Source organism: Topomyia yanbarensis, chromosome 3 (genome assembly GCF_030247195.1).
Source record: "Topomyia yanbarensis strain Yona2022 chromosome 3, ASM3024719v1, whole genome shotgun sequence".
Taxonomy (NCBI): domain Eukaryota; kingdom Metazoa; phylum Arthropoda; class Insecta; order Diptera; family Culicidae; genus Topomyia; species Topomyia yanbarensis.
Window position 1 is genome coordinate 301,490,519 of NC_080672.1, and position 16,320 is coordinate 301,506,838.

The 16,320-nt window shown below is 39.6% G+C and overlaps 1 protein-coding gene across 12 annotated transcripts in view; it reads left to right on the forward strand.

Moving 5' to 3' along the window:
• Positions 1-16,320, forward strand: part of LOC131688439 (protein alan shepard) — a 592,207-nt gene that overhangs the window by 553,726 nt on the left and 22,161 nt on the right. For 10 of the 12 annotated variants that reach the window (XM_058972672.1, XM_058972677.1, XM_058972668.1 and 7 more), the window contains 2 exons: positions 984-1,042; positions 1,151-1,275. In XM_058972672.1, the coding sequence (XP_058828655.1) occupies positions 984-1,042; positions 1,151-1,275 (184 nt within the window). The remainder of the gene's footprint in view (positions 1-983; positions 1,043-1,150; positions 1,276-16,320) is intronic. The other 2 variants (XM_058972674.1, XM_058972675.1) reach the window with 1 other exon arrangement.

Sequence of the window (16,320 nt, forward strand, 5' to 3'; positions counted from 1 at the left end):
ATAGCAGCTACGAATTATACGGTCATGTTGATGCTCAAAATATTTTTTAATTTGTGTTATCATTTATTTGGAAAAATTAAGCAGAACAGTTATTATTACTTATTGTCCTGCTGTATCATCTGAAAAAATTGGCAAAAATCAAGATGACATTTGTCGATTTTGTAACTACGAGCCCGAGAGCTCGGAACATATTCTCTGCCAGTGTGCAGTACTATTTCTTCGAAGGGAGCGATACCTCGGAAGGCATCTTATGACGCCTCACGAGATATGTCCCAAACGGATCCTCAGCTACATTAATAATGTACTACCCGGTTGGGACGACACATGTGGACAAACAAACAACTCGCTTCCAACTCCATTGGATTTGGGCAATTTGTAACATGTAGAGTAAACAGGGGCGGCCACAAAAGATAACCTGAATAGTGGTCGCAGTGGCAAAATTTCTCCTAACAAAAAATATTGCTTTCTGTGAGTTTCAGTTTTCGAAGTGACTCATTCATTCTGTTGTTAACTTTTATTCGGTACGTTACACGGGTGCGTTTCGGTTTCGCCTCATCAGAAACCGACACTAACTTTTTGTTGGAATAGATTAGCGCCGGCTTGACGCAAATCCCTTAAAACTAAAATACACTTTGTGTTTCAATCGAACGACTGATCAAACGTGATGTCCCGTTCGAGCAGAAGTTCTGTTTATGCCGATGAGACACAGTGAAGTGAAAAATATAGCATAGTTTTATTCGGTAGTTTTCATGAAGCTATTCGCGTTACAGTAATGCTTTTTCGGTTATATGCAACCCGAGACGATCTGGAATCCATCATCCAAACATCATCTAAATATTGTACCAATTTATCATGTCGTTACATAATTTGATGTATTTCGTCTAAATATTTATCTACATCCATCAAAGTTCGATGGCGATACATTTTCTTCTTCCTAAAAATATTAATTAGCAGAACCTAACCCAATATTTCCCTCCTTCCAGATACGGTGCTATCATCTCCACAAAGGCAATACTAGATAAAACAACAAATAAATGTAAAGGTAAGCCCACTATCAATACCAGATATCCCATTCAATTAACGAACCCTTCACCGGTTCTGTTTTCTCTTTTTCTCGATACGACGCTCCCTGCGCTGCTCTATTTTTCAGGTTACGGATTTGTTGACTTTGAATCACCGGCGTGCGCCGAGGGTGCCGTCAAAGGTCTCCAAGCGAAGGGCATTCAAGCTCAGATGGCCAAAGTGGGTATCTGGGTGCTACATAGGCCGGCCATTGTACGTTTGTTTGCATGCAAGTAATACTTACCCCTCTCACAAACCCCACCCCGGAAATAGTCCTTCCTTCCTTCGTTCCTTCCTTCCATCCGCCAACTCTTTTTTCCTTCATTTATCTTTTCTTTTCACTTTCTTATTCTATGTATTTCGAAGCTCCTATTTTTGGCTTTCTTTTCATTGTATTTGTTCAGATTATTAAAATTTTCACTCAATCATTCCAAGTACAGACAGAAACAATTAAAATGGTCGCCTTTTGCGAGAGGTGATAACCATTATGGAGTGGGTTTACGGCCTGTGCATACGGAACCAGTTTAAGAACTCGTATTTGAAGGATACAGTTGTTAAATTAAAATATATCGGGTGTATCCAGAACAAAATTCATGCGGTTCGGCATTTAACTGGTGCGTTATCCGCATTGACACAATCGTAATTTGAAATGTGTATCATTTCATACACAAGGCATTATTTATCATCTAAGAAATTCTATAACGTTATTTATAGAATATAATCACTAGAAACTAGTTGACCAATTTGGCTGCATATTTCAACTATTTTACGCTCTTCTCTATTGAGCTGATCCAATATTGATACCCAGTATTGATTTATTCGAGTGTTTGTATTAGTGAAATTGTCGCTTTGTTTTGTAAAATTGAACTGCGTTTGCATTTTTTCGCCTGTAACTTGAAACATTTTAAAATAAAAAAAACTTGATTGTTTCATGCACGCATGGCTATTAGTGACTCATGGTTATTTGGCAAAGCAGTTCAGCTTAAGTCATACGTAACGAGAAGCTTCAATATGAGAATAATGCTTAAAAATTTTGCATGAACTTCCGACAGTCGTGTTATGATCTACATTTAGGCGTCAGTCTGAAGCTCTAAAGCGATTTCGGCTGATCTTCAAAACGATGTGCACTTAGTGCATTGCGGGGGAGCTCCACAGGGATACGGTGTGGTTGATGAAAACTACTCCTTAGGATTTTCGCTGCTGCAAGTGGCGTTATAAAAACAATGTACGCCACGATTACCATCATAATAAGTGAAACAAAAACTAAAACTCCTTCCTGGCGAAAACCACACCATACTCACCTTCCGCGCTAGTTTGTTTCGTTCTAGTTAATGTGCAAGCGTTAAATGAGTTAAAATACAATGATGATGGAAAATGGTGAAGCAAATTTGCAGGTGCTTGCTTCCCTCGGGGATTACCACTTGCTACGTTTATTTTTAATTTGGAGCAAAAGAAGCAGTACTCTCCAGAAGCAGCTGCACCGGGGTTATTGAATAACTTGTGTATAATGCTTATCGTACGTTGAAATTTCTTATTCCCAGATGTTCAAGCATCTTAGCTGTTTTAAGGCGTTGGATGTTGAAGTGAGAAGCTTTGTACTTGTTTCTAATTGAATAGAATGTCTGCTACCGGTTTGGTTCTGCACCAGAACTGCTGAGATGCAGCGGATAATCGTGCCTGTCAGGGAGTTTAGAACGGTAAAAGTTTTTGCACACATGTGTCTGTATCCTTATTTTCTATTTACTGATCCTGTGTTGCTCAGTTTTTGCCATTCTCATATAAAGAAAGGCTATGCAATCACTGTAAAAATCGACATTTTAACCGAGGCCCGGAGGGCCGAGTGTCATACACCATTCGATTCAGTTCGTCGAGATCGGCAAATGTCTGTGTGTGTGTATGTATGTGTGTGTGTATGTGTGTGTGTGTATGTGTGTGTGTCATTTAAACTCACACAATTTTCTCAGAGATGGCTGAACCGATTTTCGCAAACTTAGTTTAATCTGAAAGGTATAACGCTCCCATAAGCTGCTATTGAATTTTTAGTTGATCCGACTTCCGGTTCCGGAGTTACGGGTTGAAGAGTGCGGTCACACAGCAAATTCCCATATAAACTGGTACCACCATGATGTTCAAATGATGTAAAACATATTAAAATTGATGTAACATTACTCTAGTTTGCGGGTCTGGATCACTAATGATCAATCAAAGCAGCTTTGACCACATTGGCCACCTATGACAGATCATGACGCCCCCGGGGAACTCGCCAAGTTCCTAAGCTAATGTCACACCCATTCCCCAACGAATTCTCTACCGATTTTTACAAACTTGATTTCAAATGAAAGATACAGTAATGCCATTGACTGCTGCTGAATTTCATTTGGTTCTGACTCTTGCTTCCGGAGTTACAGGGGTGTTAGTAAGGATACACTGGAATTTCCCATATAAATCGGTACAATCGTAATACCTCAGAGGCTAAAAACTATTGAAATGGTCACCAAATAACTTCTAATCGCAGATCTAGATCACTGATTGCCAATCAACCATTCTTTGAATATATTGCCTACTATCGACGATTCCGGAAGTCCGGAATTCCGGGCATATTCCACAATTAAAGTCAAATCGGTTCTTCGGTGATGACTGAACCGATTTTCTCAAAGTCAAGTCTCAAATGGAAGACAAAATATGCAGTTGAGTATTGCGTCGCCGCCCCCCTCCCTCCCTCCGTCTTGCCCTTACACCACCATCCTTCATCACTCCCCTCCCCTTGGACCACCCTCACGCCCGCATTTCCTGCATCCATCCCGTATACCGAAATAAGATGAAGGATTTCTGACGCATCCTCCACTCCCACTCTACTAACCCCCCATTCCCTCCACTTTCAAACTCATTCCACCATCATTTCAAAATATAATCACATGAAAATACTATTGAACTCATGCTGATTAAGCTAAATATTATTCTTTTGCCTTTCTCATATAGAAAGGTTATGCAATTGCTCCAAAAACCGACTTTCTAACCGACTCATAACATTCGACTCAGTTCGCCGAGATCGCAAAATATCTGTGTGTATGTATGTGTGTATGTATGTGTGTATGTAGGTATGTATGTATGTATGTATGTATGTATGTATGTATGTATGTATGTATGTGTGTATGTGCGGATTTGTTAACAAAATGTCCACATCGGTTTCTCGGAGATGACTGAACCGATTTTTACAAACTAAGATTCAAATGAAAGGTATAATATTCCCATAGGTTGCTATTGAATTTCATTTTCAACCGACATCTTGTTCCGGATTACGAGTTGAAGAGTATGGTTACAAAACAAAATTTGTTGATTTGTCCACATCGGTTTCTCGGAATTTTCTGAACCGATTTTGACAAACTTGATTTTAAATGAAAGGTCCATCAGCTGCTGTTGAATTTTGTGTGGATACGAGTTCTGGTTCCTGAATTACAGGGTGATACGTACGATCACGCAGCAAATCCCGATTCTAACGAATTCTGCGATGAATGTAAAAAGGTGAATTTTTTTCCAAAATGTAAACACATTTGTTGAATTTGTAGATCTAGGTCACCAACAGTCATTCAAAGTCTCTTTGGCCACACTGGCCACCATCGACGGATCCGGAAGCATCCAAATTCAGAATAACGGTTATATTGGTTTCTCGAAAATGGCTAGACCGATTTGATCAACTTAGTCTCAAATGAAAGGTGTTGCGTCCCCGGAAACCGATATTAAATTCCATCTCCATCCGACTTCCGGTTCCAGAGTTACGGGTTGTGGAGTGCGATCACATAGAAAACGCCGATTCAAACCGATACCGCGATGAATGCAAAAAGGTGCTCTTATATATACTTACCAAGTGTAATAAGAATGAAAAACATTACCATAATGTTATATTGTACGAACCAGCTACTAAATCATAGTTTGGAGAAATGAGAAAGGCACAATTGCACCTCTAGGTGGATTAAAACAGGTTTTTTCTGTGGGAGGTTTACTGAAATCAACATGTTGAACATGTTTTTTACTGTTTTTCTAAATTGTTATAATGCAATTCACATATAGCGATTATACTTAAACTGTGATGATTTAGGTTCAGTCGTAAGCACTGATTGACAGAAACATTTTTCAAAAATTGTAGCATTGTGAATGAGTCGGCAGATATTCTAATCTGAGCAGAACTCATCCGGTTGATGCAAGTGAAACTAAATTGGGTTCAATTCTCAGGCCTGTGTCTGAGGCACTCATCAAACCATTGACTGTTTTTGCATTGGAGCACACAGCCACCTGTGATTATTTCGAATAAGGAAATAGGTTATGTTGTGGTTGTCTGAAACTCTAACAACATTTTCAACCCGCAATAATCATTAAATTCGTGGCCAAACATTTCATCTATTCTTCCAGATCATGACCGAGCTTTTGTTATTTCTAGAACTTGATCGCATTTTTTAGCAAATTTGACCACTACGACCAATGTGTAGTTATTTTGGCCAGTTGTCCGCCGCATGATCATCTTCCTCTATATCACACATCCAATGAGTGCAAAATCTGGCACAAAGTCGACAACCTGTTCCAAGTTTTACGCAGAATGTTTCAGGTGACATAGCTCCTCATACGGCATTGATGCTGCATGTCCAGCCCATCAAAAACCAGCCGTGTTTCCTATTTAATTGCACGCAGCCATATTGGGGATCACTTGCGGGCCTATTTGATCCGGGATTCGGTGAATCACTTCCCATTTATGTGTCGAAAATTACAGTTGAATATTCTCACTGCGATAAAGTTTGTATTGGAACAACCAAGTGAGCACTGGAAATTCGATTTAAGGAGCCTTTTTAGAACGGCTTTTCGCTAACAGGCTACATCACCCGACTCGGCAAGACTCCAATTTTTATCTGAACAAGCGGTTTTTTCCGTTTTTTGACAGCTCTCGTGCTGACGTCCTCCAAACGAATCTCGCCACACGTCCGCATTCAGCAGGCTGAATTTTTTCTCAACATCCGTTTTCCTGTTTGACAGCTCCAGAGCTGCCGTCATCTTGCGACAGCCAAACCCAGCACAGGCGGGGTGCAGCCCCCTGGCAACCCTATACCAACATATGGAGTTTGACAGCGACCTACATATATGGGGCGTTATAGCTATAAAGCCCCAAACAAAGAATTTTGTTCGGCGCTATGTGCAACATTGAAGCATTCCACACGACGTTTTGCATCTTTCGGGATGATTAAATACCATATCATTCAGAAAATCGGCACTTAGTAACCAAATACAGCTTTTAATGATTCGATCCAAAATTATTGTTTTGATTTTCATGGCAGTGATGCTGGCTGTACAGAGACGCCATTCTTGACAGGGGGCTGGCGGGGTGCGTTCACGCACTCCCGCCTTTTCGGCTGCATGCTACACGCTCCCGTCATTCACTTCATTCTTGGACTTATATCGACGAAACTCAACTGGAGTGTGCCGAGAATGCATTTAATTTTGACAAAAGTTATAATTGAAATAATGAACGGCGTTTTCCTTTTTTCTTTGGCATGTACGAATCGATTTGTATAAGAACTTTCGGGGAGGCTCTCATATTTTTTTCAAAAATTTGATTTTTTTGGGTTTTTTGATCCGCGCTTCAAAAAAGGTTCTACAGACCATTGTTCGAAGCGGCGTCCTGGTCGCCATAGGACGCTCTCGGCTCGAGACGCGCGTCTCGCGTAGAAACCTTTTCATGGCATTATCACAGTCCCAGAATGTTTCGCATAATTCCTTATAATTGTTACAAAATATTGACATTCTACCATGAATAATTCATCGAAAGTGTTTTCAAAACTTTAAACGCTTTTATCTTAAAACATGATGTTTCAAAACTGCGCCGAATCATTTGAAAACGGGTCAATTTAAAGACTTCATCTTTTGACCTCTCGAAAGAAAACCTTTGTCATTGGAAGAATGAACTATGAAATCTACAAATTCTTTGTATTTACTATTTTTAGTGAAGCCTTAAAGTGAAAAAGGATTAAAAAATCGATCTCAAAGTTTGAGATCGCACCATCACGCCAATTTTATCCGTTTTAAGGTCATTCCTCCAATAAATTTAGTAAAATTCAGAGCCTTATTAGTTTTGTGTTTCTGACAGAACAGCAAATTTTCAACAGATTGTTTTGAACTTGAAGGAGGAAAAAATCTCAAATCAAGCCCTACTATGTTCAATTGACAGTTCTTCGTTTTCACCACTCATCCAAACAGCTGCTCAACAATTTTCCATTCATTTTCAATTTCATTGACTTTGTGAATATCACTCTATTGGGGTGTTGACTAGGGTTTTCAAGCAAAACTACTCTCAACGTACTTTTTACTGTTTTATGTAAGCTTGAAAATGCAAAACATGTACACATCTAACTTGGCCTCTACATAGCAGATGACAACTTGGGTTGCGCAATGAAAAGCATCGATTTGAAATGAAGACGTGCGGTTTAGCCATGAAAATCCCGCGAACTTGAAAATGAATGATTAAGGGAGGCTTTGAATTTGAATCATGGTCATTGAAGATGAAAATTTGCATCACTTGTTTTTCGATCGATCCTGAGGCAGAAGGTATACGCTGTTTTGGAATTCCACACGTACCTAACCTTAGACAGAACGTCAATACGGGCGCCACGCTTTGCACTATGTGTTATGTAATATGAAAATAGACATCAAATGGCATTGAAAATAAAGAAAAAAGAAATCAAACCGAGTAACCCAGTGCTAAATTTATCACGTTATTAAATACTGCGTATAAGGTCGTGATTTTACGTTGTGCACTTTTAAAGTGCGGAATACTTAAATATATCTTCTAAATCAGTTATAATATGTAAAACAATATAGAACATTCCTCATTTTTCTTTTCTGATTCATTAAAAACTGTAGGACGATATAAGAAAAAAACATTTCATTCGTTCTTGGATGTCATTTAGTACAAAAATAACTCTAAAGTTGATTGAATGATGAAAAGTTGAATTTTATGGTTTTGTGTTTCACTCGTCAGTAACTGATACCAACTTGCTGCCAATTATACGATATATCCAACCCAACACCACATTAGCGCCTGTTAGATACTCAATCCAAGCATTTCATACAACGTATGTGACCGCCTAAAGCAACTGGTTGGTACCGAGTGTTTAACCGATTTTTTTCTTTTGGAGAAAATAAGGACACATACTCGCAGTTCGTTCCCTATACTCGTTAGCGACCCAGAGCTTATGTGCTTGACTAACCGGGACATCACGCGGCACAAGCTGTTCTAGTGAGAAGCTTAAGCGACATCCTCATCAGTGGCTTACAAAAAGATCGTTTTAAAGGATTTTTTTAACCACGAAAACAACAAGAGACAAATTATCTTTTGCGAATGTTTGAACATAAGAAGGTTTTTAAACGTGGAAGGAAACAAAAATGGATTTATAAATAATCTTGCGCAGCAGCTCGCTGCGGACTACTCATATTCCGTGCACGATTGAGCTCGTATTTTTAACCTGAAACAAAAAGTGGAATATTGCCTTATTCGGAAGACTTTTCTGAATAGAAGTGGTGATTGTAATTTTAGGTTCTTTAGTCATTATTTAAATGAAGTATTTGATATTTTTGACTGTTAACAGCATTGTAAAATGAGATTTTTTTAATTCTTCTATTTAGTTCAGTGTGTGTACAATTGAATTCTCTAAAAAGCTCTAAAAATGTTTTATTTATACACATAGCTCTAAAAGTTTTTTTTTTTGTAATCATGCAGGGAGTTGTGAAAAACATGGTTTTCATAAAATATGCCTTGAAGTTTTAGGAAGGAAAAAAATCAAATTAAAGAAAACTTACAGACATGAGCTGTTAATCAGCTATACCCTGAAAGTTTTAAAAAATATTCTCAGATAATAATTCTAACGATTGAAGCAACGAAAAAAATCGATGTTTTGAATCTGACTGAGGAGACCCCCTTGAGTTCGGAAGTCCATTCCATTTACGAAACCTACATTAACATTGCTTTGATTCAAAACTAGTTCTACGTTACTTGTTTACAAAACGAATATAGCGTGTGCAATTTAATGACACTTTTATAGGGATGTGCATAGTTTTTTATGTGCCAAATATAGGGATGATCATGCATATTTATAACTTTACTGAAACACACTTTTTTATATTTATTTGCGCTGGAATGATATTCTAAACCTTAAAGAAATAATTATTATATAATACAAATAACCGTTTCTTTGAATAAACGAAACGATAAAGGGGTGTCTTTAATTTTTTACGCACTGTATTTGCGGTCAAGATCACTCTATTTTGAAACTGAAAAATCTGTTGGTTTAGTATCCTCGAAGAAGTTTTACTACATAGTATAGCGCTTCTAGTGATCGTATAATTTTTGTGATTAATCTTTCTAGAAGTAATTATAGAGAATTAACTCATCAAACAAATTTCGTTAGAGAATTACTTGGTGTCTTCGGCAAAGTTGTTAACAATTTTGTTGAAGGCACGAAGGCTTCAGCTCATAATAGCTGATCCTGATAGAGAATGGAGATGGCCATTTTTGGATTTTTTTCTCCGAACAAAATATACTGAATGTGAAACAAGCTATCCGAAAAGAAATTTCGGCCATACACAATTAGTATCTTCTCAGACTGTCAGAGGAGATACAAATGCTCAATGCTCCTAGATCGTTCACACTCACTTCCAAACTAGTTTGAGAATGGATTAATTAAAGAGTTACAGGATATGAAACTGTGAATCATCTAGCAATCAGATGTCGTTTAACAAGCTCATCTAAGAAAAAATGTGTTTACCACGATAATAAGGGACCATTCATAAATTACGTAACGCAAAAATTGCCCAAAATTGACTCCCCCCTCCCCCTATGTAACAAATTGTCACAAATTTTTCCATCCCCCCCTCCCCTGTTACGTAACAAATTCCAAGAAAAAAATTTTTTTCTTCGATGAAAACATGTTACGTAACGATCTAGTTAACACCCCCTCCCCCCTATGTCACAACTTGTCACATCTTGTCGTACCCCCTCTCCCCCTAAAAGCGTTACGTAATTTATGAATGGTCCCTAACTCAACATAGTAAACATAATTAGCAGCTGATTGGGTAGTTTGAGGATAATCCAAGAGGTTTTTGCAATGAAAATAGATCTAACAGAAACAAATTATTCGATGTATTACTAATTATGCCATCGATGATCTGGTCGCTCTTACCTTAATGGGTAATTAGAAACGATATATAATTCTTTATTGGCAAAATATTGCAGATCCGAACTGGTAACTCAGACAAATAGAAACTAACCGACTTAATAATCATACTTTGATCTAGGGATATACCGCACTAGATCAATGGTCGATCACATTGGTCAGTACACCAGATAATATAAACAAAAAGGAATGATCCATCAAGTGTTTAAAAGGGCAGTACTCCAGGTAATGGAGAGTATAACCTACACTAAGTGTGATATGAAAATCTGGATACATTAATTTAAAAAGGAAACATTCTACTCAGGGGCGGATCCAGAAAAAAATTTCGGGAGTAGTCCGAAATTTAGATTTTAAAATGAACATTGTATAATACGTAAAAACCTCATTTAACGAAAATCAGTCTTGGTGGTCAAATTTGATTTCAAAAGATTTTGAGTTTGAAACCAATATAAAATTCAAATTAATTTAAAATTAAACAAGTTGAAAATTTTCGGGAGGGGTCCGGACTTCCAGGACCCTCCCACTGGATCCGCCACTGATTCTACTTTCTCTACTTATTTCTATTTTCACCATTCCAACTCTACGCTTCCTGAACACGTACACTACCCAATCCCTGAACTGCAACCAGAATGATGCTAACCGACAGCTAAATTAGCAGCTCCCTAAATACTAACACCGGTTTACTTCGGTCATGAAAAATTATTGTTCAATTGGATCGCCTAACTGTTGCACATAATTAACCCACTCTGACACTGACTAACCCAAAAATCACCAAGCGCACCAACTCCAATTGAAAGACAAGTTTGCCCACAAATAAGCTAACGTTGTTGGCTTAACAAACTGCTTCCAAACCCTGACAAAACAACCACCCTTTCCTCCTCGTTGACTCTCATATATACATATATAGTTAGCTCCAAACTATTCTGTTGTTTATGTTGTAATCAGAGTTAAGTTAATCTGAATCCTGCCGCAACCAGCCTTTCCTTCCGTCCAACTACCCACCCCACCTGAATCAGTCCGCAACAACCAGAACTAGTTTATAGTCACTTAGATTCTAGAGCAGACCATATTTAACCGCCCAAGCGTTTTCTATCTAGAAATCCCATTAGCGACCCTCTTTCCCAAATAAACTACAGCCGAAATCCAAAGAGTGTGTCTCGTACTGTTCAATTTCCTCCTCGATCGTTTTATCTTGATTCCTAGCGAGTTTGGTTTTCCAGTTAGTTTTCGAGAGTTAGTTCCACACATTTATTTAAACTATTTATAGAGATTACTAGCAAACAAACCGAGTGTTCAATTCCAGCGTTTCAGTTCCTAGAGTTTATAGTCAAGCGTGCAGCATTCTTCCCGTACAAAGCCTTAGAGCCTCATATAACTCATATATAGTAGAATATCACTTTAATCCAGCCAACCAGTCGAAATATATACATTACGTCTATTATTTCCCGTTTCCAACTTTAACTATAGCAAATCTCGTATAAGCCATTTGAAGCCAATTGTTTCTTTTTTTTTACTTCATATATATTCTATAGTGCGCCTAGTAGACACAATACACATAGAACCATACATAAACAGCTTATAGTGAAAATGTCTTCTGTTTGATAGTGCTAGCGAGCGAAAAATCTGTATCCTTTCGAGCGAGTTTTCAGTTGGCACTCGGTGTCTGTGAGTGCGCCTGCCAGCAGCGCCGTACCGTACGAGCTGACGAGCTGAGTTTGTCTCCAGAGGGCACCGCACCCGACAGCGACCGGAGAATAATAATTTTATGAATTTTTAATCCAATCAAGTACGCAAACTACAGCCGGAAAGTTTAATTGCCTTTCTTGCTGCATTATTATAGAGTAGAGAGGTACACAGTAGTACATGGCTGCTGCTGGTCCGCATTTTAGAAGCCCAACAAAGTTGCCTGCCTGCCTGCCTGCATGGCTGATGATGCCGTCTTGTATCGATACCGCAGTGCATTCACTTTAGCCGCTCCTCTTTCTCCACACTCTATGGCGTTGTTCTGTCGTTCAGCTGGGTAATTTCGGTTCATCTGGTAGAGCTTTATGAAAAGCGCCGGAAAACCCTATCGAATATAGTTAATGGGATATCGTTTTGTTCGTTCCGGTTCTCTATGCTTAGTCTCGATTTTCCGGTTCTCGTGATTTATTAAGGGGTTACATGTTACGGGAAAAGTGCTCTTTTCATGCACGAGAAATACAATAATTGGAAAATTCTTTTGTTGCTACAGTTGAGACAGTGTTTCAGAACAAAGAATTGTGTATCAACTGGTGTTTTACCTTCGATCCGTTTTAAGACATACAATAATTGATACATTGCAATTAGGACCGATGCTATTCAATGCATTTAGTTTAGTACGGGACCATTGATAAACCACGTAAAAACTATTTTTTCTCCATTAAGGAGAAACCATCTTTGCGCTTTGACTTCGTCTCATCAGAATTCGAGACTACCTTAGTGACAGAACTGAGCTAGCTCCGCGTCCAAAAAAACGGAGACACGATTTGTGGTTCTGATCAAACCCCTAGTCAAGCGTGATGTGAATTTCTCCAGCTGCGACTGAGGATGACGCATTCATGCTTGTTTAAACGCCTTCCTCAATCTTCTTTCTGACTCTTCCAGAGAAGTCCTGCTCCATTTAATGACGCCGAAACTGTAGATCAACACGGGGACAGCAAACGTGTTCTCTGACTCTGACCTTATTCCCCGCGTTCAGAAAAGACTTCAAGATCCAGTTCATTCGACTCAAGAACTTGCCTCGGAACTCAAGCGAGATGTCGATGTGACGAATTCTTGGGAGCAGTCGAAATCGATAGTCGATACTTATACGATCCCAGTACACAAAAAGGCGGCTAGGCGGGTTAAACTAGATGCTGGCGATCGGTAGACTGTTGAAACTTTGTTCTAGGCTGCCCGGCGTAACTTGCCGTTTACTGTAAAAGTAGTGTGAGATTCACCACGAATCATGTCCCGAATCACCACGGCTTCGTCGATCTCGTAACCACCAGTGTCGAGCAAGCACCCCTATGGTAGCTGAATAGATCGGCATTTCTCAAGAACAAACTGCATGTCGATGTCGCCACTAACTATTGCTTTCGACTAGTTTGATGACTATACTAGTCAAGTCAGCATAGACCTTGAGATCGCCTATGTAGAAGGTCACCTCTTCCGGTGAGCTTTCCTTATTTTTTCTGAAAGCCATGCCCGTTACGGTTGAGTACCGTACAGATGGGGTTCATCGCAAAAAAAAACCAAAGCGAGGAATCGCCTTGGAATACCCCTTTCAAGATGCAAAGCGTTGTAGACCGTAACACATCTTCCTCACTTCTGAGCTGTAGTGTTGCCGTCAACTACAGGGTCGACTTTATACATCTCCATTACCTTGATGTGGAACAAGTATGGTATGGAGTCGTATACCTTCTAGTAATAGATATAGGTTACGTTGGTTATCCGATCAGAATGAAGTAACAAGATTATAACAGAACATAATTTCTGTAACATATTTTGTTATAAATTTGGTCTCGTTAGTAGTTAAAATAACAGATATTTATAACAAGTAGCAATGCGAGATATAGTTTCGAAATATTTCTGTTATGTATTTCTGATCGGGTATATACTGCTTGTCCAACAATGATTGCATCGATGATGGCTTGCTCTTTGCAGCCATGTGCGTTTTTCTTGTATCTCTTCTGCTCCGCTGTCAGGATGCTATTCTGCTCACAATGGGCCCATACGTATGTGGTGATGATGGTACTCAGTATCTTGTTCAGATTTGATAGACAGGTAATTGGTCTGTTCGTCGATATCTTAGCTGTCCTTAGGGAAGAGAATTGCTGTACCACGGGTGATTAAATCCGGGAATAAGCGTAGTTCGCGTAACGCCTTGTTAAAACCCATAGCTTTTATGAGAAGTACAACAGTCAGTTTATTGTACCAAATGGTTTGGATGCTGTTTGGTCCAATTGTCGCCTAATTCCTAAGGTACCGCGAGCCTACATTATTAGCTTCGACGGTAATAGTCATTTTTTCTCGCAAACCCATTCCTCCTCGCATCTTAGCCACCGTTGCCCTTCGCGATGTTGTACGGGCACCTCCCAAATACCGGCCTAAAAGCTAGTGACATCGCCGATATCCGGTAGACCTTAAGGATTTTCCTATGAATAACCTCGTTATTACAAACGAAGATTGGCTACAGGTAATGCCGTATTTTGAAACTCTATAAAATTAATGAGTCTGTACGGTCAACCTGGGAACAAGGTGGCCTTATTCTCCGTCCAGGCTCAGTAATTTTCTACACATATGGGTCCACAATGAACCATTTGACGGGATCTGGTATTACAGGACCAGGAATAAACGCTAGTATTCCCATGGGATACTGGCCGACAGTTTTTCAAGCAGAAATATGGGACCATTCATAAATTACGTAACGCTTTTAGGGGGGGGGGGGGGAGGTGGTACGACAAGTTGTGACAAGTTGCGACATAGGGGGGAGGGGGTGTTAACTAGATCGTTACGTAACATGTTTTCATCGAAGAAAAAAAATTTCTTGGAATTTGTTACGTAACAGGGGAGGGGGGGATGGAAAAATTTGTGACAATTTGTTACATAGGGGGAGGGGGAGTCAATTTTGGGCAATTTTTGCGTTACGTAATTTATGAATGGTCCCTATATGCCATTCTAGAATGCACCTATGTATGCCTGAGGAGAAGATACCGGTATGCAAATATCTGCATTGTCTCAGACAATCAAGCAGCACTAAATGCCCTAAGGGCTCCTACATGTCGCTCAAAACTAGTATGGAAGTGTATTCGTGCACTCCGACAATTGGCGTAGAAAAATCAGGTCAATTTGTACTGGGTTCCAGGACATTGTGGAGTTGCAGGGAATGAAAAAGCCGATGAGTTAGCAAGAAGAGGGTCTTCCACTAATTTCATCCGACCAGAACCATTCTGTGGAGTCTCATCGTGTGCCCTCAAAATGAAGCTGAAAAAGTGGGAGATCACAGCTATAAACAACAATTGGAGTACCATAACTGGACTGCGACAATCAAAGAAATTTATTTCACCTAACGATAAAAAAAGCCTGGAGTTGCTTGAGCTTGTGCGCTGGCTGCTACCCCGTTATCGATCTGGACTAGCTGAAGTTGCACAGAGAATAAGTAGATAATTATGCTTGGGAGTAGCGAAACATCTTTCAATGTGCAACTCCTGGTAATCCTAAAGTGTTGATCAATACCGGCGCCGGCCAGGCCCGAACGTAGATCGCGGAAGGAAAGGGAAGGAATGGTTAGTCCGATACTTGCTTTTGCTAGAGCCCGTATATACTACTGCGCACTCCACAAGTATCACAGGAGGAGGATATTTTTGTTAGTAAGAGTATAGAAGTTGGATCACTTCTTCTTTACCGACGCCAGAGAGGTGACCTCACTATCTGGACTAGATATCGATCCACCAATTTCATAGACCGGGGACCAACGGCTTTACTTCCCTTCCGAAGGAAGACGTGACCACAGATTTTTTCAACTCAGAAAAATCTCAACGACCACTCAACCACCGGCGCCGTCTTTATTAAAACAAAAAAAGCCTGGAGTTGCATAGATAAAATAAAAAAGAGCTATGCATCTTGACAGGACTACTTACCGGACACTGTCCGAGTAAATATCATCTTAAAGATTGATTATGAACTTACAAATGATACATGCCGCATCTGCGGATCGGAAAGTGAAACATCACAACATTTGCTCTGTGAATGCAGTGCACTGATGCAACGCAGACTTAAAGTCTTCGGTAAAGTGGAGCCTTTTGATATTTAGACTGCAAATCCAAACAGTTAATAAACTTCCTCCGAAGTGTAGTGCCTAGCTGGGAAGAGTGTGTATCTCAATAAAGACAATCACTCATCAATAGTGATATGTCATAGTTGATAGTACACTTAGATTAAGCAAGGGGCATACCACAATAGATCTAAATGTTGGTCGCAGTGATCCGTCTCCAACAAAAAAAAATCCGGTAGACCTTCGCTGTAATCGGGCTTCTCGTGGCTG